Source organism: Aotus nancymaae, unplaced genomic scaffold (assembly GCF_030222135.1).
Source record: "Aotus nancymaae isolate 86718 unplaced genomic scaffold, 86718_ANA_hifiasm-v0.15.2.pri h1tg000041l, whole genome shotgun sequence".
Classification (NCBI taxonomy): domain Eukaryota; kingdom Metazoa; phylum Chordata; class Mammalia; order Primates; family Aotidae; genus Aotus; species Aotus nancymaae.
Window position 1 is genome coordinate 20,191,611 of NW_026988455.1, and position 22,639 is coordinate 20,214,249.

At 44.1% G+C, this 22,639-nt stretch overlaps 1 protein-coding gene across 1 annotated transcript in view; it reads right to left on the reverse strand.

Moving 5' to 3' along the window:
• The window catches only part of MFSD14B (major facilitator superfamily domain containing 14B), a 98,349-nt gene extending 83,595 nt beyond the window's left edge, over positions 1 to 14,754 (reverse strand). Inside the window, exon 1 of the mRNA XM_064361570.1 lies at positions 14,647 to 14,754. Coding sequence (XP_064217640.1) covers positions 14,647 to 14,754 — 108 coding nt within the window. The remainder of the gene's footprint in view (positions 1 to 14,646) is intronic.
• Positions 14,755 to 22,639: the final 7,885 nt, after the last annotated feature.

The window sequence follows — 22,639 nt, forward strand, 5'->3', positions numbered from 1 at the left end:
CAAAAAAAGATAAGGTTGGAAGTTGTTCCCACACATGAATGCCAACTCAAAGATCACAATACACAGTATATATCAGCAACTTGGAAGCAACATGGAAGCAAAAGGAGATAGACTGTCATTTCCCCTGGACATGCAGTATCATGGCTGTTCCTCCTCCTTGGCTCAGCCTGCTTTCTAATTCCACATGGATGGCAAGGAAGAGTTCAGCGGCTAATAGACAACATAACCACTTCAGTAAGAGAATTAATCACTGGCTTTTCATGAACTAATTTTAATGTTCTTTTATTAGCTCATGTTATTAGTCCCAGACACAAAATTTGACCTTTCCTGTAAAGTAAAATCTAGTAAGATGGGAGGAAATACCAAAGTTGATCACTGTGAAATCTTAACTTAAAATTGATTTTAAATACAAAGGAAATACTCCCACTAAACTGCAATCTTACAGTTCAACTGAACATCTTGAGACAGGTATCACACATTTAACAATAGCTATAATCTTTCTCTAAGGCAGTCTAAGGAGTCTTGAGGAGGTGGGGTGGAGCTACAGTTAAGAGAAAGTTCAAGGCATATATAGTCTGAATGCTGAAAATAGGAAGCCCACCACTGGGAAAGATCAAGAAGAAGTATCAACAATAAGGATCACCAGCGAGTATCAGGAGAGCAAAATATCAGAAATGTCAGCATTCCCAAGAGTTTCTTTAGAGTACCCTTCTCCCACCCTTCAATCTCCTGCTCTTTCAATCTTATCCGCTCAGTTGACACTACAACTTTGACGCAAATAACCAGTGTCTCTACCTTCAACATCTCTCCCTGATTCCTATCTCTGATTTTCTCAACATCCAGCCTCAAAAATACATGCATGGAAAAAAGAAAAAGGGGGAGGGGGGAGGGGCAATGGCTCATGCCTGTAATCCCAACACGTTGAGAAACCAAAGCAGGAGGATCACTGGAGCCCAGGAGTTCAAAACCAGCCTGGGCAATTTAGGGAGTTGTCTCTAGAGTTTTTTGTTTTTTTGTTTTTGAAATCGATTCTCACTCTGTCGACCAGACTAGAGTGCAGTGGCATGATCTTGGCTCACTGCAACCTCTACCACCCAGGTTCAAGGAATTCTCCTGCCTCAGCCTCACCAGTAGCTGGGACTATAGGTGACCGCCAGCATGCCTGGCTAATTTTTTTGTATATTTAGTAGACATGGGGTTTCACCATGTTGGCCAGGCTGGTCTCAAACACCTGACCTCAGGTGATCCGCTGTGTCCAGCCAAAGTATTTTTTAGAGTTCACATCCAGGGGCAGTTAGCACTCTTAAAGTCAGCAAAAGAAAACTTAATCGATGGGTTCCCCGCAACCCGCGTCCCGCTGTGCCCAGGCGCCTCCGCAGCGGCGTCTGCGTCCGCGTCAGCGGGGGGCGCACACGGTTACCCCGGGCAGCCCCGACCGCCAGCGGCAGCCCAGTCGCCTCGGCCGCGCCAGCGGGCTGAGGGCACGTGGGGGCGGGCTGGGGGCGCCGGCCGCGGCAGGAGGCGCTGTAGCGAGGGCTGCGGCGCCGGTTCCGCGGCGGCGGCGGCGGGAGGGAGCGGGGCAGGCGCCGTGGGCCAGGCCCCTCCTCCGGCTCCTGCGCGGCCGCCTCCCGCCGGCGTCTGCCGTCCCCGCAGCGCCGCTCTGCGCCCGCCGCCCCGAGCGCCCGAGCGGGGCTGGCGAGAGCCTCGGCGGGCGCGCGGGGCCGTGGTCGAGGCCCCCTGACGGGCCGCAGCCGCCTCCATGAAGCGGAAGAGCGAGCAGCGGTCGACCTTGGCCGCAGCGCTCCTCTGCTCGCTGCGCTGCTCGTCGACCTCGCCGGGCGTGAAGAAGAGCCGCAGTTCCGCGCCGCAGGACCCGCGCCGCCTGGACCCCAAGGACGACGAGTACCTGGACATCACTGGAAGGAACATTGCAATTTTTCCATTTCAGATCGCCTCTGTTTTGCCATTCTCTACAGCAGACCAAAGAGTGCATCGAATGTACATTATTTCAGCATAATGAACTTGAATATGAGAACTTCTACGCAGATTTTGGACCACTCAATCTGGCCATGGTTTACAGATATTGTTGCAAGATAAATAAGAAATTGAAGTCTATTGCAATGTTAAGGAAGAAAATTGTTCATTTTACCGGCTCTGATCAGAGAAAGCAAGAAAATGCTGCCTTTCTTGTTGGATGCTACATGGTTATACATTTGGGGAGAACTCCAGAAGAAACATACAGAATATTAATCTTTGGAGATACATCCTGTATTCCTTTCAGGCTTATAAACGGAGCCTCAAAGATGCTGTTCTGCCTATTGGAAGAAGACTGAATGCTTGGTAGGAAGAAGATGTGATGTGGATAAAAAATTAGAGGTGCTAATGAAATAAACTTGAATGAACAAAAAAAAAACTTAATCATAGTAATGAGTTTCTCCTCCTGACTTCTCTAGTGATAGTACTGTACTCATTTTTCACCTGATTACTTTTTCTCATTCCCCAAAATTCAATATGCTTCTAGCTCCTCTACTAGTTCCTTAACACCTCTCACATTAATCGCTTCTCTTTTTCCTCTTTTTCTTTTCTTTTTGGAGACCGAATTTCGCTCTTGTTATCCAGGCTGGAGTGCAATGGCGCGATCTCGGCTCACCGCAACCTCCGCCTCCTGGGTTCAGGCAATTCTCCTGCTTCAGCCTCCTGAGTAGCTGGGATTACAGGCACGCGCCACCATGCCCAGCTAATTTTTTGTATTTTTAGTAGAAACAGGGTTTCACCATGTTGACCAGGATGGTCTCGATCTCTTGACCTCGTGATCCACCCGCCTCGGCCTCCCAAAGTGCTGGGATTACAGGCGTGAGCCACCGCGCCCGGCCCCTTCTTCCTCTTTTTCATACAGGGTCTCACTCTGTTGCACAGGCTGGAGTGCAGTGGCCTAACCACAGCTCACTGCAGCCTCATCCTCCCAGGCTCGTGTGATCCTTCTACTTCCCAAACAGCTGGGACTACAGACACAAACCACCAAAAGCTAAGCTTTGGGTTTTTTTTGTTTTGTCTGGTTTTGTTTTTTGGTAGAGACAAGGGTTTATGTTGCCTAGGCTAGTCTCAAATTCTGGGGCTCAAGCAATCTTCCTGTATCTGCCTCCCAAAGTACTGGGATTACAGGTGTGAGCCACCACACCCAGCCAATCTTTATCTACTAGGTCAAGCCCCTGGTCCAGAAGCTCCTTTCTCCTTAGGTTTTGCCTCCTTATCAATCACTTAACTCTTATATCTCTCCACACTCAGGCATTGCATCAGATAAATCCTCCCGAAGAACAATCATGAGCATAGTTTCTCACTGTTCCCAGGATCAAACTTGTCTAAAACTTGGGAAGAAAGAAAGTGATAAGCTATGCATAGTTACACAGGCAGCATCTGAACTGAGGTGCTCCTAATTCCTAGAGACTGGGCTCTTCATCGACCAGGCTTGCATGTATCAGTACTACTCAATGCTTTCCAGCCACTATAAAAAAACATTGCTTTGGCCGGGCGCGGTGGCTCACGCCTGTAATCCCAGCACTTTGGGAGGCCGAGGCGGGTGGATCACGAGGTCAAGAGATCAAGACCATCCTGGTCAACATGGTGAAACCCCGTCTCTACTAAAAATACAAAAAATTAGCTGGGCACGGTGGCGCGTGCCTGCAATCCCAGCTACTCAGGAGGCTGAGGCAGGAGAATTGTCTGAACCCAGGAGGCGGAGGTTGCGGTGAGCCAAGATCGCGCCATTGCACTCCAGCCTGAGTAACAAGAGCGAAACTTGGTCTCAAAAAAAAAAAACATTGCTTCATGCTCTGTGACATAAAGGAGAAGAAAAGAAAAATAATGTAACAAAGTACTACACTTTTTTTTTTTTTGAGATGGAGTCTCACTCTGTCATCCAGGTTGGAGTGCAGTGGCATGATCTCGGCTCACTGCAACCTCTGCCTCCCAGGTTCCAGCAGTTCTCCTGCCTCAGCCTCAGCTGGGATTACAGGTGCATGCCACCACACCCAGCTATTTTTTTTTAGTAGAGACGGGGTTTCACCATGTTGGTCAGGCTGGTCTCAAACTCCTGACCTTGTGATCCGCCAGCCTCAGCCTCTCAAAGTGCTGGGATTATAGGCATGAGCCACCACGCCCAGCATAATTACATATTTCAAAACATAAATGTTCAAGCATGTCTACACTAGACAAAAATCAAAGCAGTCACATGTGCACACCCATATATGGGATCAACATGTGTCCTCAGGCATGCATATCATACTGGGTAATGCATTTTCTCAATCTTCATAAACTGAGCTCACTAATCTTCCCCCAATAGATTAAAAATGAATGGAATGTCTTAATGCAGCTTCAACTACCATCTCCAAACAAAGAAAGCTCACAGACATATCTCTCTCAACATGATGTCTCAGCTACTTTTACTGATTAGAAAATAATGACTTAGATGTCCTGGCAAACACCTTCAATTCAACATATGAAAAGCATCTTACTCTACAACCTGCCTTTCCTTCTAACTATTCCAATTTCTATTAATGGATCCCAGTTACAGGGTTAGTCTGCGTGACACTTTCCATTATGCCTGTTTCCCTTATGAACCTGGTAAACATTTATCACACAAATAAGACACTTTTAAGAGAAAAAGAGATGTCAGGTGTGGTGGCTCATGCCTGTAATCCCAGCACTTTGGGAGGCTGGGGTGGGAGCATTGCCTAAGGCCAAGAGTTCAAGACTAGCCTGGGCAACATAGTGAGACCCCCGTCTCTAGAAAAAAATTAACAAATCAGCCAGGCATGGTGGTGCACACCTACAGTCCTAGCTACTCCAGAGGCTGAGCTGAGAGCATCACTTGAGCCCAGGAGTTTGAGGCTAAAGTGAGCCATTATCATACTACTGCACTCCAGCCTGGGTAACAGGGCAAGAACTTGTCTCAAATAAGTAAGGAATAAAAGGGGGTCCTTATTAAGAAGTAAGCATAGGCTGGGCACAGTGGCTCACACCTGTAATATCAGTAATTTAGGAGGCCGAGGCGGGCAGATCACTTCAGGTCAGGAGTTTGAGACCAGCCTGGCCAACACGGGGAAGTCTCGTCTCTACTGAAAAAAAAAAAAAATTACAAAAATTAGCTGGTCATGGTGGCATACACTTGATGTCCCAGCAACTCGGGAGACTGAGGCAAGAGAATTACTTGAATGGGGGAGGTGGAGGTTGCAGTGAGCCGAGATTCCGCCACTGCACTCCAGCCTGGGCGACAGAGTGAGACTCTTGTCTCAAAAAAAAAAAAAAGAATTAAGTGTAGACAAAAGGCAAACTGAGATGTCTGATCACCATACTTATGAAGAGCTCACATAATATGGAAAAAATTCTCAAGTAGAAGCAAGGAAATTTGAGTTCTATTCCTGGTTCTGCTGCTATTAATGGCTTCCTGTCTTTAACCAATTTTCTGGCCTTTAGTGCTTTCATACATAAACTGAGAAAACTAGGACTGGTGTCTAAGGCCCCTTACATCCTCTAGTGCATATATATCTGTGAGCAGGATCAACTTACACAAAAGGGAGATCCTTAGACAGGCAATGAGGAAGGAGGAAAGATAGGTCAGAAAACAGGAAAGAACTTGAGGCAACCCAAACGCTTAGGACCAGAAGTCTGTGAGGAAACAGTGTGTCTGACTTCCAGTATTCATGTATCCTTTCCATTGGTCTTTTAATTTTTTTCTTTTGGCTTTGTAACTCATACATGGTTAGTAGAAAATGTATAAATGAAAATAAAGAAACAGGCAAGAAATTATATTAAAATCAACAAAAATTTCAATACCAGCAATGATCACTAGCGTTTTTAAGTTTGGTATAAACCCTTCCAAACATTTTTCCATGCAAATATATAAATGTACTTTCAATGTGATAAAACAGTTGTGTAGCCAAGTTATACAAAAACATTCGCCATATTCATATCAATAGGCATAGTCATTTCATCACTTTTAATGACAGCTTAGTACTCTATATCATGGATGTGCCACAACTGTTTCACCAAGTCCCTTTTAAATTACAATCTTTCACGAATATATATACACAATTAATACATACATATCTGACAAATATACCTCTGTGGTCTTGTCCCAATAGTGCCTTACAGTAAGTTCCTTGAAGAATGACTGCCAGGTCAAGGGTAGGGGCTTTTTTTTTAGTGTATATTAACTGTCTGTCCTCCATAAGTTCTCTGCCCAAGGAGTGTATTAGAAAAGAATGGTAATTTAAGAACTGAAGATTTCTCTAAAGCAGTATTCAAGATCCCTAATGCTAAAAATAATCTCCACATTTCACTACACACCATCTTATGACTCTTTTTTTCATGACCCATGATACTCACATGTCAGAAGCTGGCTAAGAATTTAAAATATAAAGCCACTACTTTTCTTCAGGGAACATATTACCATGCTACAGATCTTAAATGAAGTTTCTGTACTTCTACTGCATCACAGTACAAAGAGATGCTCTTCTACAATATGTACAAAAGAGAAGATACTCTCACTTAATTATTTAAGTACTTTTAAGATCTATGCACAAAGAACTACTATTACGTAAAATTCATAATCTTTTGCTATTTTCAAATAGGAACAATTAGTCAGATGTACAGTAATTATCAAGAAGCAGATTGCCCACAGAATTTTCAGTTTTTCTTCAGATCTCCTCGTGCCTTGACTTAATTTAACAATAGACAATGTAGAGCAGTGCAGCTATTTAGGCATGGAGTGACTACATGACAATGCCTAACTCTGTGACGGCACACAAACGACAACAAAAAACAATGCTCAGATAACTCAGGAGTCTTTTTCCTTCCTCTGCTGTTGAATTCGAAAAACAAAATTGACTATATAGGCAACAGAAGGAATTGAGCTGTCATCAAATAAAAATTAGGTTTGGGAACAGAGCTGAGGAAAGTCCCAGCTCCATTGTTCAGTCAGCCTGGTCACTTTCAGCAAATCAGTTTATCTCCATGCACTCATGTTTCTCACCATTAAATCATGCACTGCTCTATCACCTACTTCAAAGCTATCATGAGAATTAATTAGTCATAGTCAATAAAAGCATATCACATTCCTTAGAACATTGTAATATTCACGAATTCTAAAAAAATTTCTAGCAAGACTAGGTGAGTGAAATAAGATACACTCACTTAATTTAAGAAGATTAAATTTAAAAGTCAGGAAAACATCTAGGTTTTTAGGTGCCTGGTTACTCTGCCTCACTAGAAAGGTCTAATACTGTATATAAATAATATTAATATGATTTCTCAAACAGTAGATTTCAAAAGAAGAAAGTGCAGAAAGGGGCGTAGGAAGCATAGGAAAGTGAAAACAGTGAGGGAGAAAACATTTTTACAACATACATAGTGCCTTTCCTAGGAAGTGCCCCTTCCCTCCCACCTTAATGAATGTCACAGTAGACATGATAGTGTTCTCTATAAAAATATTGAGAGGATGGCCGAGGGCTGATGTGAAAAAAAAGAAAAGGTAGAAACCCACTGGGGCAAAATAGTAACATTCATATTGAAATACTGATTTTATAAGAGGAAGAAACTTTTAAGCCAGACAGAAGACAATTATTAATTTTAAATTAATGTAAGTGGATAGTAGAAAAAGAGTCTGAAGGCCGGGCGCGGTGGCTCAAGCCTGTAATCCCAGCACTTTGGGAGGCCGAGGTGGGTGGATCACGAGGTCAGGAGATCGAGACTATCCTGGTCAACATGGTGAAACCCCGTCTCTACTAATACAAAAAATTAGCTGGGCATGGTGGCGCGTGCCTGTAATCCCAGTACTCAGGAGGCTGAGGCAGGAGAATTGCCTGAACCCAGGAGGCGGAGGTTGCGGTGAGCCGAGATCGCGCCATTGCACTCCAGCCTGGGTAACAAGAGCGAAACTCCGTCTCAAAAAAAAAAAAAAAGAAAAAGAGTCTGAAAAGCTGAGTTTTTCATCCATCTCAATAAAGAGCTACAAAATCAATCTTTAACAGAATGGAAAAAAGTAGCTAACAATAGACATTAAAGAAACAAAAACTTAAAAAATAGGGTTTTTGTAAATGCCAAAAGTTGGTTTATTTGAAAAGACTACTAAAAGTGCTATGTCCCCAGTAGGACATATTAACAAATAAAGAGAGCCATTTCTCCTTCAGGCCAAAATACAGCAATAAAAATTACCCCCCTGCTTTAGACAACCAAGACACACTGGATGCCAGGCAATGAAGGACAGAGATCCCTGAAAATCAGGAGAGAGAAGCTCAGCTGTACTATTATCCAAGCTTGATCAAAACAGTGTGGTACTGGCATAAGGAGAGACATATACCAATGGAATAGAAAGGAAAAATTCAGGAATAAGCCATGTATGGCCAACTGATTTTGAGTAAGAGTGCCAGAAAAGAATGGTCTCTTGAACAAATGGTATTGGAGCAACTAATTTTTCACATGTAAAGAATAAACCTGGAACCCTACTTCACACCATATATGAAAATTAACTCAAAGGGATTAATGGCCTACATATAAGAGCTCAAAAACATAAAACAGAGATAAATCTTGGATTTAGTAATAGATTCTAACATATGACACTAAAACTACAAGAAAAGAGAGTGAGAAGTTGGGCTTCCTCAAACTACAAACTTTTTTTAAAATGAACCAAAGACTCATCATTAGACTTAAAACTATAAAACTCTTAAAAGAAAACATAGGGCAAAAGCTTCATGGTATGAATTTGGCAATGAATTCTAGGATATGACAACAAAAACCCAAGCAACAAAGTAAAAATAGATACACTGGACTTTATGAGAATTTAAAAGTTCTGTGCATCAGGCCGGGCGCGGTGGCTCAAGCCTGTAATCCCAGCACTTTGGGAGGCCGAGGCGGGTGGATCACAAGGTCAAGAGATCGAGACCATCCTGGTCAACATGGTGAAACCCCGTCTCTACTAAAAATACAAAAAATTAGCTGGGCATAGTGGCACGTGCCTGTAATCCCAGCTACTCAGGAGGCTGAGGCAGAATTGCCTGAACCCAGGAGGCGGAGGTTGCAGTGAGCCGAGATCGTGCCATTGCACTCCAGCCTGGGTAACAAGAGCGAAACTCCGTCTCAAAAAAAAAAAAAAAAAAAAAAAAAAAACTTCTGTGCATCAAAGGACAAAATCGGCAGTGTTAAAAGGGAGGGCGGCAGCGGCCACAGCTCAGGTCCCCCTCAGGCGCCCCCACCGCCATCCACAAAAAAATAAAAATAAAAATAAAAAAATAAATGGTAACCTACGGAATGGGAGAAAATTTGCAAATTATCTATCTGATGATGGAGTGTCTCAGTCTATTTTGTGCTGCTACAATAGAATACCACAGACTGAGTAATTCATAATGAAAAGAAATTTATTGGCTCACAGTTCTGGAGGATGAAAAGTTCAAGACAGAGAAAACGGCATCTGGCCAGTGCCTTCTCGTTGTGTTATCCCATGGGAGAAGGTAGAAAGACAAAAAAGAGACAAAGGGGAGCCAAACTCATTATTTTACAAGGAACCTATGCCCAGGATAACAAAACTCACTGCATTAATCCATTAATTAAGGGCAGGGTTCTCATTGCCTAATCACTTCTTAAAGTTCTCATTTTTATTTTTACTATTTTCTTTGAATAACCCTGGCAGTCCCACCTCTTAATACTATTACAACGGCGATTAAGTTGCAACGTGAGACGCTGACACAATAGCATGGAGTTAATATAGAGAATATATGTATAAAGAACTTTTACAACAATAAACACAAAAAGCAAATAACCCACTTTAAAAATAGGCAAAGAGGCTGGCTTATGCCTATAATCCCAGCACTTTGGGAGGCCAACACGAGTGGATCACTTGAGCCCAGAAGTTTGAGACCACCCTGGATAATATGGCAAAACCAGGACTCCACAAAAATTAGCTGGGCGTCCTCATGCATGTCTATAGTCCCAGCTACTTGGGAGGCTGAGGTGGGAGGATCACCTTAGCCTGGGGAGGTTGAGGCTCCAGTGAGCCATGATCATGCCACTGCACTCCAGCCTGGGAAACAGAGGGAGACATGATGGACAAACCTTGAGCACATTATGCTAGGTGAAATAAGTCAATCACAAAAAGATAAAATACCATATGATTCCATGTATATGAGGTGTCTAACATAGTCAAACTCACAGAAACAGAAAGGAGAATGGTGGTTGTCAGGGAATGGGAGGGTGGCAAAAAATGGAAAGTTGTTTCACGGGTATAGAATTTGTTTGGAAAGAAAAAAAATTCTGGAAATCAACTGCACAACAACGTAAATATATTTACACTACTAAAGTCTACACTAAGAATAGTTATAATGGTAACTTTTTTGCTATGTGTATTTTACCACAATTAAACAATTTTTTTAAAAAATCAACTGTTTTTCTATATACTGGCAACAAACAATTTTGAATTTAAATTTAAAAAATTTACATTTATGTAGTGATACCATTTACAGTAATGTCAAGAAAAATGAAATGGAATAATCCGACAAAAGATGGGAAAGACGTGTCAACTGAAAACTACAAAACTCAGCTGAAAAGAAATTACAGATCTAAAATAAATGGAGAGATACTACATTCATGCATCAGAAGACTTGATCAATTTTTCCCAAACAGATCTTCGGGGCAACGGAATACCAATGAAAGTCCCAAAAGGCTTTTTTGTGAAAACTACCAGGCTAATTCTAAAATGCAAAGACCCAGAATCACTAAAATAACTTCCAAAAATAACAAGATTGGGGGACTAACTCTGTTAGTTTTCAAGTCTTATGAACCTCCAGTAATCAAGACTGCATGGTACTTACGTAAAGACAAATACATTGAAGAAACAGAATAGAGTTCAGAGACTGACTGATATATGGACAACTGATTTTTGACAAAGATACAAAAGCAATTCAGTGAAGAAAAAGGTATTTTCAGCAAATGAACAATTGATTATCCATAAGCAAATAATATCCAACCATATTTTACACCATATAAAAAATGTAACCAAAATGGAACATAAACCCAATTGTAAAATCTAAAACTGTAAAACTTCCAAAAACATAGAAGGAAGTTCCTATGATTTGGGATTAGGCACCAATTTCTTAAATATGAAACCAAAATCCTGATCTATAAAAGAAACTGATAAATTTCATCAAAATATAAAACTCCTGTTCTTCAATACACTGCTGAGAGAATGAAAAGATGGACCACAGACTAGAGAGAATGGATTTGCAAACCATTTGACAAGGGACATAAAGAACGGTCAAAACTCAAATACAACAAAACAACCAACCAATAACAACAACAATAAAAATAGCCAAAAGACAAGAACAGATATTTTGCCAAAAGGGATATACAGAGGGCATATAAGCTTAGGGAGGTGTGAGCCACCACACCCAGCCTAAGAACCTCTTTTCTCGATAAATTCCCCAGCTTCAGGTGTTCCTTTACAGCAATGCCAACAGCTAACACATACCTCCCTTTTCTAGAAGGAAATGACCTCTTGGAGTAAATACTGGATTCTCCCTTATTTTTCATATTATCACATCTCTTTGCCAGTATCTTTTTCTAGTCAATACATGTCTTTGCCAAACAAGGTAGAAAAAAGTTGTCAGGCCAGGAACAGTGGCTCAAACCTGTAATCCCAACACTCTGGGAGGGTGAGACAGGAGGATCACTTGAGCCCAGAAGTTTGAGACCAGCCTGAGAAACAAAGCAAGACTCCATCTCTATAAAAAATAAATTAAAAACAACAACAACAAAAAAGCGAGGCATGGTGGCACACATCTGTAGTTCCAGCTACTCAGGAGGCTGAGGTGAGAGAACTGCTTGAGCCCAAGAATTTAAGGCGGCAGTGACCCATGACCGGCCACTGCATCCCAGGCTGGATGACAGAGCAAGACCCTATCTCAAAAACAAAAAACGGAAAACAACAACAAAAAGTTGTCCGGGGGACAGTCTTGCCTGTGATTACTAATACCATCTAAGAACCTGAAAACATGAGTGTCACTGGAACCAAGCTGTAAAGAAATTCCAACACATTAAAATGAAATCAAGTCATGGGGGCTATAGGACAAAGCACCTGGAGGTGACATTAGAAACTGCAAACAGAAAAAATGCACAATTTGGGAGTAAAAGCATATGACACAAACATATATGATTAAAAGCATTCACTGGCCGGGCGCGGTGGCTCAAGCCTGTAATCCCAGCACTTTGGGAGGCCGAGGCGGGTGGATCACGAGGTCAAGAGATCGAGACCATCCTGGTCAACATGGTGAAACCCCGTCTCTACTAATACAAAAAATTAGCTGGGCACGGTGGCGCGTGCCTGTAATCCCAGCTACTCAGGAGGCTGAGGCAGGAGAATTGCCTGAACCCAGGAGGCGGAGATTGCAGTGAGCCGAGATCGCGCCATTGCGCTCCAGCCTGGGTATCAAGAGTGAAACGCCGTCTCAAAAAAAAAAAAAAAAAAAAAAAGCATTCACTGTTCTCCCAACGTCCACACACTCAGAAAAACACTGCTACCTGCTCATGCTAGTCTTCTCACTTCAGCAAACACCAAGAAAACTCAGTATTCATCACACTTTATTAACATTAACTCCATTTGTTCTCAAAGAGGAAAGACCAGGCAGAAACCTATCTGTGCCCAAAAGTAGGCTACCATCAGGACCCAACAGAGAAAGAATTGGGGAATAAACTGAGTCTAGGTTTATTTGAGTAAACATCCCTCAAAAGTTTCTGCTCTTAAGCACACAAATTTAGCAAATTTAATTTGGGGTGTAGTTCCTGTCTACACTAGGAAATGGGAGACAACTACTCCTTTAATCACAGTCAGAAGATCACCTATAGATTGCGATCAATCATATATGCAAAGAATATTGAGAATTAATAACATTAATATGTATTAAGGGCTTACTAGATGCCAAGTTGCAGCAACCCTCACAACCCTATGAGGTAAATATTATTATTAATCAGGAGGCGTTACATTAACTTACCTAAAGGTGGAAACTGGAATTCCAAGTATGCTCATCTAATCACTATGCTGATAATGCTTCAACCTGCCAATTTATTTTTTATTCTGTAAGCCATAAGGAGCCAATGAAAAAAATTAATGATAACAGTAATGATCATCTTTACATGCTAGAACACACTACTCAGGCATGTGGAAGGCGGACTGGTGCCTTGAAAGAGACACTCAAAATCTGGGTCAAAAATGCTGAGAAATGAGGGTAAGAATGCATAGGAGAGAATAAAAGCCTAAAATCTGTATCTAGTAAACTTAGGTAGACTTTCTGGTTGTTGTAAGTATGGGAAGAGATGAAGGAAGCTACCTCGAAGGTTACTAGCTGGGCCACCGGTCAGTAATTACTGTCCATCAATTTATGGAAGACAGAAGGAGGAACTCGTGCTTTAGTTTTGTGTAGGGAACAGGAAGAGGACAAGTCTACTTAACGCAAATCAAAATAAGAGAAAGCAATCCTGCAGAATTTCTCTCCCCAACAAGATAAGCTTCTCATATTACAGAGATCTTGACTTTGAAAGGCTTTTCAAAAATAGTCACTTGGGTTGGGAGGGGACTTCAACTAAGTCCTCATTTTACAGATGAGGCACTGAAGGTTTCAATACCCTGTCCAGAGTGCGCGTTGTTCAGGCAAAACCAGGAACTAGAAACCAACTTTGCCGGCTCCATTCTACTTACTGCTCCTCCTGCTTTACCTGCTCTCCCAACCTACTAATAGAGATTTACATCCCCAAATACGTTCATGTAACCACTTAGCATTCTTCAACTAAAAACAAAATTAGACATGTAAGCTAAAAATCTAAAGCCGAGAGCATGTATTTAATTTTCATAAAATTTCCATTTTTCTTTGGAAAAGCTTTCCCATTGTGTCAGTTTCTATTCAGTGTCCTAAGACCAAAAAAAAAAAAAAAAAAAAAAAAAAAAAATCCTTTTTACACTTAGGCTTTCAACAAACCACAGATCCTCTAGGCTTAATATTCCACCATATGAAACCACTGACACTGCCAAGGCCTGTTCTGCCGAAACCAGGCCAATTAAGTCAGGGCTCAGTTGCTTCTGCACTACTGTCAGAAGCAATCTCGATCTCAAGTAAAAGTAAAACTGGAGAGAGGCCGGCCTAACTTGCTTCTCAGCCGGTCCCCAGAAACGCCCCTGAAACTCTGCTCCTCATGGCTGCGACCGCCCCTCCGACGCCCGGAGGACACGGAAGAAGCCGCGAGGCGCTGCCCGAAATCTGCCACCAACTTCCCGGCCGATAGTCTGATTCAAAAATACCGTTGTCCAAGTAGACCTGGGCAGAAACTGTGCCAGGAAAACTGTTATCAACAGTTACAGGGATGGAGAACTCTGAAACAACCACATTACTACTTATATTCTCTGTCCTATGTCTGGCGCCTTTTGAAACAATAACCAAAGCCCGTAAAGTTTTGTCTAGGATGAACAGTCACTAGGAAAACCCGTATTCGTGATGAATTCGGCTCCTCCAGAAAAGGACCGGCTTTCCCAGAGCCGAAGACCCCGCCCGGAGCCCTGGGCTCGCTGGCCCCAGGTGCGACCCCACCCAGCCTCCCCGGGCCTCCACTCACCCAGCTGCTGCCAGCGGCCTGCGAGCCCGCGCGCTTCTCCGGCATGGCTCCCGCTTCGGGCTCCGACGCCGCCTTCTCCTCTGGCTCCGGCGGCGGCTCCACGCTCATGCCGCGGCCATGCCCGCGCCAGCCCGGGGCGCTCTGGGACGACGGCGACGCCGCAGAGGCGGCGGCGGTGCCCGCGCCCTCATGGGCTCTGCGGCCTGCGGCGGCCTGTGGGTCGGGCGGCGGCGCCAGCGGCGGCGCCGAGGACTGTGGAGGTTGTGGAGGCTGTGGAGGCTGAAGCTGCGGATCAGGCTAGCAGAGGACCGCAGCTCCAGGGACCGACAGACTCGCAGACCGCACCGATTCCGTCTCTCGCAGTTGCCAGTGGCGTCAGGGGTGGGCTGGTTGGTCAAGAGACTGCGCCCCGCCCCGCCTCCCCACAGGCCGGCGCTGGGCAGGAGGCCCCGCCCCGCATCTCAGCTCCCGCCTCAAGAACGAGTCCTGAGCCTGAGCGGCCTCCTGCGACGACACGCCCACATCAAGGACAGGCGCTTTGGCGTCAGGCCTTCGCCGCGCGTGGGAAATACGTCATCTCCGAGAGCCCCTACGTCTGATTTCTTTTTCCGGAGGATGTGGGCTGAGCCTGTCAAGTACTGAGGGGCAAAGGGGTGGGGGTTTTGTAGTGACTGCAGTTCAGTTCCAGTCTGGTTTGCGCCAATCCACCAATCTTTCAAGTTTTTCTATGATTCTGCAAGAAGAAGAGAATTTAATAACAATTTTCCCAAATGTACTTACAACAATTTTTATTTTTATTTTATTTATTTTTTGAGACGGAGTTTCACTCTTGTTACCCAGGCTGGAGTGCAATGGCGCGATCGCGGCTCACCGCAACCTCTGCCTCCTGGATTCAGGCAATTCTCCTGCCTCAGCCTCCTGAGTAGCTGGGATCACAGGCACGCGCCACCATGTCCAGCTAATTTTTTGTATTTTTAGTAGGGACGGGGTTTCACCAGGTTGACCAGGATGGTCGCGATCTCTCGACCTCGTGATCCACCCGCCTCGGCCTCCCAAAGTGCTGGGATTACAGGCGTGAGCCACCGCGCCCGGCAACAATTTTTATTCTTGAAACATGATTAATATCTTGCAGAATGTGTAGGACACAGTTGGAAAAGCCTGGCTTTTTATGTTTATTTATTTTGAAAGATGTGCATCTAATAACTGAATAAAAAAGTCTAGAGGCCGGTCGCAGTGGCACACGCCTGTAATCTCAACACTTTGGGAGACGGAGTGGGGTGGATGACCTGAGGTCTGGAGTTCAAGACCAGCCTGGCCAACGTGGTGAAACCTCGTTTCTACTTAAAAAAAAAAAAAAAAAAAAAAAAAACACCTAAAAAATTAGACAGAGGGCCGGGCGCGGCGGCTCAAGCCTGTAATCCCAGCACTTTGGGAGGCCGAGGCGGGTGGATCACGAGGTCGAGAGATCGCGACCATCCTGGTCAACATGGTGAAACCCCGTCTCTACTAAAAATACAAAAAATTAGCTGGGCATGGTGGCGCGTGCCTGTAATCCCAGCTATTCAGGAGGCTGAGGCAGGAGAATTGCCTGAACCCAGGAGGCAGAGGTTGCGGTGAGCCGCGATCGCGCCATTGCACTCCAGCCTGGGTAACAAGAGCGAAACTCCGTCTAAAAAAAAAAAATTAGCCAGTCGTCGTGGTGCACATCTGTAATCCCAGCTACTTGGGAGGCTGAGGCAGGAGAATAGCTTGAACTTGGGAGCCATAAGTTCCAGTGAGCCAAGATAGCATCACCGCACTCCTGCCTGGGCGACAGAGTGAGACATCATCTCTGCAAGAACAACAAACAAAACAGACTAGAAAACAATAATATACTTGATTTTTTTTTTTTTTTTTTGAGACGGAGTTTCACTCTTGTTACCCAGGCTAGAGTGCAATGGCGCGATCTGGGCTCACCGCAACCTCCGCCTCCTGGGTTCAGGCAATTCTCCTACCTCAGCCTCCTGAGTAGCTGGGATTACAGGCATGTGCCACCATGCCCGGCTAATTTTTTGTATTTTTAGTAGAGACGGGGTTTCACCACGTTGACCAGGATGGTCTCGATCTCTTGACCTCGTGATCCACCCGCCTCGGCCTCCCAAAGTGCTGGGATTACAGGCGTGAGCCACCGCGCCCGGCCCCGGGCCAAATGTTTCTTACCCGCCCTGATGATCAAGCTGAGAAACACCGGTTTCAGCCACACCCACACACAAAGCCTTGATGTAACGCAGCGCAGACTAGGCTGCCCACCGCTTGCAAAATCAGTAAGGAGGAGGAAGGGCGCAGTGAGAGGAAAGTAACTTTGTTTCCAAAGCTAGCAGCAGGGAAGCAGCTGGCTTACATCTTAGGCCTCCAGAAACCACTTCAAATTTTAGGCTGTGGAAAAGGGCTTAAAAAAGGGAAATTGGAATGGGACGGCTGTGGGAGAGTGCTTTGCGCAAGGTCTGCTGTCTTGTTCTGGTGGCTATTTCAAGCCGTGGTCCATTTGGAGTGCAGGCTGGTGCCATCTCAGCAACGGATGAGTTGTTGACTACTCACTTTGAGGTCATTTCTGGAATGTTGCAGCTGCGTCTCCACGCTTGGTCTGTCTTAAAGTTAGGCCCTGGACTTCTAAATAAGCACGTAATCAGATACATTACTTGCTTAGACAAATTAGATAAAAGGGTGTGGGGTATACAAGTCCACAGTTAGATAAATGTGCCTGGGGTACAGGAAAATACGGTGAGAAAGAGAAGGGAATGGGGTTTCAAAGTATGTTTAGAGGCTATATTTAAGACTAAGGAAAAAGGTTGTTTTTTTTTTTTTTTTGAGACAGAGTTTCGCTCTTGTTACCCAGGCTGGAGTGCAATGGCGCGATCTCGGCTCACCGCAACCTCTGCCTCCTGGGTTCAGGCAATTCTCCTGCCTCAGCGTCCTGAGTAGCTGGGATTACAGGCACGCGCTACCGTGCCCAGCTAATTTTTTTGTATTTTTAGTAGAGACGGGGGTTTCACCATGTTGACCAGGATGATCTCGATCTCTTGACCTCGTGATCCACCCGCCTCGGCCTCCCAAAGTGCTGGGATTACAGGCGTGAGCCACTGCGCCCAGCCCTATACTTGATCTTTTTACAGATATTAATAGTAGAAAAAAGAATACAATTATTTCTATTAACAGGATTAATTATTTTAATTAAAGTCACTTCATTTAAAAATGTTTTTCAGGCTCGGCAAGGTGGCTCATGCCTGTATTGCCAGCACTTTGGGAGGCCAAGGTGGGTGGATCACCTGAGGTCGGGAGTTCAAGACCAGCCTGGCCAACATGGTGAAATCTCCTCTCTACTAAAAATACAAAAAATTAGCTGGGCATGGTGGCACATGCCTGTAATCCCAGCTACTCGGGAGGCTGAAGCAGGAAGATTGAACCTGGGAGGCAGAGGTTGCAGTGAGCCGAGATCGCGCCACTGCACTCCAGCCTGGGCAACAAGAGTGAAACTCCATCTCAAAAAATAAAAATAAAATAAAGGAGACTAGAGAAAAGCACACACATAGGGAAGACATATACCCAGAAAAGACCTGAGAAGACTTTAAGTGTTCATGATGAGCTGATAAGTGAAGGTGTTCCCCTATACAGAGCCAGTCTATAAAGACAGAGGTGCCTGCTTTTTCAACTGCCAATTTTCAGTAAAAGATCACAAGGCGGCCGGGCGCGGTGGCTCACACCTGTAATTCCAGCACTTTGGGAGGCCGAGGTGGGTGGATCACGAGGTCAAGAGATCGAGACCATCCTGGTCAACATGGTGATAGCCCGTTTCTACTAAAAATACAAAAAATTAGCCGGGCACGGTGGTGCGTGCCTGTAATCCCAGCTACTCAGGAGGCTGAGGCAGGAGAATTGTCTGAACCCAGGAGGCAGAGGTTACGGTGAGCCCAGATCGCGCCATTTCACTCCAGCCTGGGTAACAAGAGCGAAACTCCGTCTCAAAAAAAAAAAAGATCACAAGGCATACTAGGAAACAAGAAAACACGGCCCACTTATAGGCACAAAATAGCCCTCTAAAAGTTGTTCCTGAAGATAAAAGGCATCAGATTTACTAGCAAAGACTATTAAAAAAAAGTCTTAAAAATGTCTTCAAAATGCTTAAAGAGCAAAGAAAAACACAAAGAACCCCCTAAATGATATGTGAACAAAATGAAAATATCGACAAAGAGACAGACTTTATATAAGAACCAAACAAATTCTGGAGCTGAAAAATCTAAAATCTGAATTGAAAATTTCACTAGAATTTATCAACAGATTCAGACAGGCAGAAGAAGGGATCAGTGAACCTGAAGACAGGCCCTGTTGAATCTGAGGAGCAAAAAGAAAAAAGAATGAAGAAAAGAACAGAGCATAAGGAATTTACGGGGTGCCATCAGGTAGACCAACACATGCATTATGGGGTGGGGCGAGTCTCAATAGAAGACAGAGAAAGGGGAAGGCAAATAGGCAGATTTTTTCAAGAAATAATGACCCCAAACTTCCCAAATTTGAGGAAAGACAGACACATAAATCCAAGAAACTTAATAAAATCTGAAGAAATCCACAATAAAACACATTGTTGAAAGACAAAGAGACATTCTCAAAGCAATAAGAGAAAAGCAACTTAACACATACACGGTGCTATGGTTTGAATGTCCGCTCTAAAACTCATGTTGAAATTTAATTGACACTGTAACACTATTAAGATGTGGAACCTTTGAGATGACTGGGCCATGATGGCTCTGCCCTCATTGGTGGGATGAATGCCATTAGAAAAGGGCAAGTTCAGGTTCCCTTTGTCTCTCTCTTTCACCCCTGTTGCTCTTCTGCCACATGATACTTGCCACCACGGGATCACACAGTAAGAAGGTGACACAGGAAGAAGGCCCTCATAAGATATCAGCACCTTGATACTGGATTTCTTGGTCTCAACAACTGTTAGCCAATAAATTTCTGCTCAGTATAAATTGCCCAGTCTCAGGTACTCTTTTAAAGCAGCACAAGATACTTCCTCAATGAAATTATCAGCATATTTCTCAGCAGAACTTGTACAGTCCAGGAGTCAGTGGGATGGTATAGTTAAAATGCTGAGAAAAAAAAAAAAAAAACCAAAAATTCTATATCTAACAAAACTGTCCTTCAAAAGTGAGGGAGAAATTAAGATAGTCCAGATAAAAGCTGAAGGACCTGCCCTACAAGAAATGCTAAAGGAAATCCTTCAAAAGGAAGGAAAGGATGCTAAACAGTAACTAGACGCCATGTAAAAATATAGATTTCCCATTAAAAAAAAAAAAAAGACACAAATAGGGCCAGGTGCAGTGGCTCATGCCTGTAAACCCAGCACTTTGGGAGGCCAAGGCAGGCAGATCACTTAAGATCAGGAGTTTTAAGACCAGCCTGGCCAACATAGTGAAACCCCAACTCTACTAAAAATACAAAAATCATCTGGGCACGGTGGTGCACACCTGTAGTCCCAGCTACTCTGGAGGCTGAGGCAGGAGAATTACTTGAACCTGGGAGGCAGAGGTTGCAGTGAGCCGAGATTGCACCACTGCACTCTAGCCTGGGTGATAAAGCAAGACTCCGTTTAAAAGAAAAGATAAAGACACAAATTAGTTTGAAAGTAAAAAAATTTTAAAAGGTACCTCTGATTATAACGTTGGGTGTGTTAGGCCCTAGGCGTAGGTCTCAGGAAACAGGATCTTTCTGACTCCTCTTGTCTTCCATTCACTTGCCCCAAGGTAGAATCTAATCTCCCTCACTTTTCTTCCATGAAACCAGTCCCTGGTGCCAAAAGGTTGGGGACAGCTGCCTTAGAATAAACTGGTAAATGTTAAGTGCTTATCTGAACTCTGTCAGTCACTCTAGCAAATTAATCCATCCGAAAGAGGCAATCCCAACTTGAAGCCTGTCAATCAGAAGTTCTGGAGGCCCAGGGTTGTAACTAGTGGTTGCCAGGGGGTGGAGGGGAGGGTGGGCAGTTTTGGGGACTGAGCCTTCAACCTGTGGGGTCTGACATTATGTTCAGGTAGATAGTATCCAAATTTAATTGGAGGATACCCAGCTGGTGTCCACTGCTTGTTGGTGGGGACAACCCCATACAGTTTGGTCACAGGCATCTTCTGTGTTGATGACCATTTCAATGGTTTGAAAGCAGAAGAAAAACACAGTTTGATGAGGTTTTTTTCCCCCCCTAAAACAGCACCCTATGCAAATAGTAACCAAAAGAGATCGGAGTGACTATAGCAATATCAGACAAAATAGACTAAGTCAAAAACTGGTACAAGGTACATGAACATTATATAATGATAAAGGCATCAATTCACCAAGAAGATATACACATTTTTCGCTAGTACACATGGAACATTTTCCAGGACAGACTATAGTAGGCCACAAAATAGATCTTAATAGTTTTAAAAGATTTAAATCATATAAAATACCTTTTCTGATAAAAATCTAACGAAACTAGAAATAAACAGCAGAAGAATCCACATATATGTGGAAACCAAACTTTTTTTTTCTTTGAGACAGAGTTTTGCTCTCGTTGCCCAGACTAGAGGGCAATGGCATGATCTCGGCTCACTGCAACCTCCGCCTCCAGGGTTCAAGTGATTCTCCTGTCTCAGCAAGTGATTCTTCTGTCTCAGCCTCCTGAGTAGCTGGAAATACAGGTGCCCACTACCAGCCTGGCTAATTTTTGTCTTTTTAGTAGAGACAGTGTTTTATCATATTGGCCAGGCTGGTCTCGAACTCCTGACCTCAGGTGATCTGCCCCGCTCAGTGTCCCAAAGTGCTGGGATTACAGGCATGAGCCACTGCACCTGGCCTCAAACAACATATTGTTTTTTATTTCACTTTTTTTTTTGAGATGGAGTCTTGCTCTGTTGCCCAGGCTGCTGGAGTGCAGTGGCGCGACCTCAACTCATTGCAACCTAAGCCTCCCAGGTTCAAGCGATTCTCCTGCCTCAGCCTCCCGAGTAGCTAGGACTACAGGCATGCACCATCATGCCCGGCTAATATTTTTCTTTGTATTTTTAGTAGAAATGGGGTTTCACCATGCTGACCAGGCTTGTCTCAAATTCCTGACCTCATGATCCACCCACCTTGGCCTCCCAAAGTGCTGGGATTACAGATGTGAGCCACTGAGCCCAGCCAACATATTCTTAAATAACCAATGGATCAAAGAAGAAATTGCAAGGCAAATTGAACAATATATTTGACAGATGAAAATGAAAATATAATATACCAAAATTTATGGGAGCCAGCAAAAGCAGTTCTAGGAGAAACGTATAACTGTAAACACTTCCATTAGAAAAGACAATCTCAAATTAATGATGAAAGTTTACATCTTAATAAACTGAAAAAACAAACTAAACCCAAAGCTAGCAGAGAAAAGTAACAATAAAAGTTAGGGCACAGAAACAAAATAGAAAAATTTTTTAAAAAAGGAAATCAATAGGGCCGGGCGCGGTGGCTCACGCCTGTAATCCCAGCACTTTGGGAGGCCGAGGTGGGTGGATCACGAGGTCAAGAGATCGAGACCATCCTCAACATGGTGAAACCCTGTCTCTATTAAAAATACAAAAAATTAGCTGGGCATGGTGGCACGTGCCTGTAATCTCAGCTACTCAGGAGGCTGAGGCAGGAGAACTGCCTGAACCCAGGAGGTGGAGGTTGCGGTGAGCCGCGATCGCGCCATTGCACTCCAGCCTGGGTAACAAGAGCGAAACTCCATCTCAAAAAAAAAAAAAGGAAATCAATAAAACCACGTGTACTTTGAAAAAAACAATAAAGCCTGGACACAGTGGCTCAAACCTGTAATCCCAGCACTTTAGGAGGCCAAGGCAGGCGGATCACCTGAGATCAGGAGCTCAAGCAGCCTGACCAATATGGTAAAACCTTGTCTCTACTAAAAGTACCAAAATTAGCCAGGGATCATGGCATGAACGTGTAG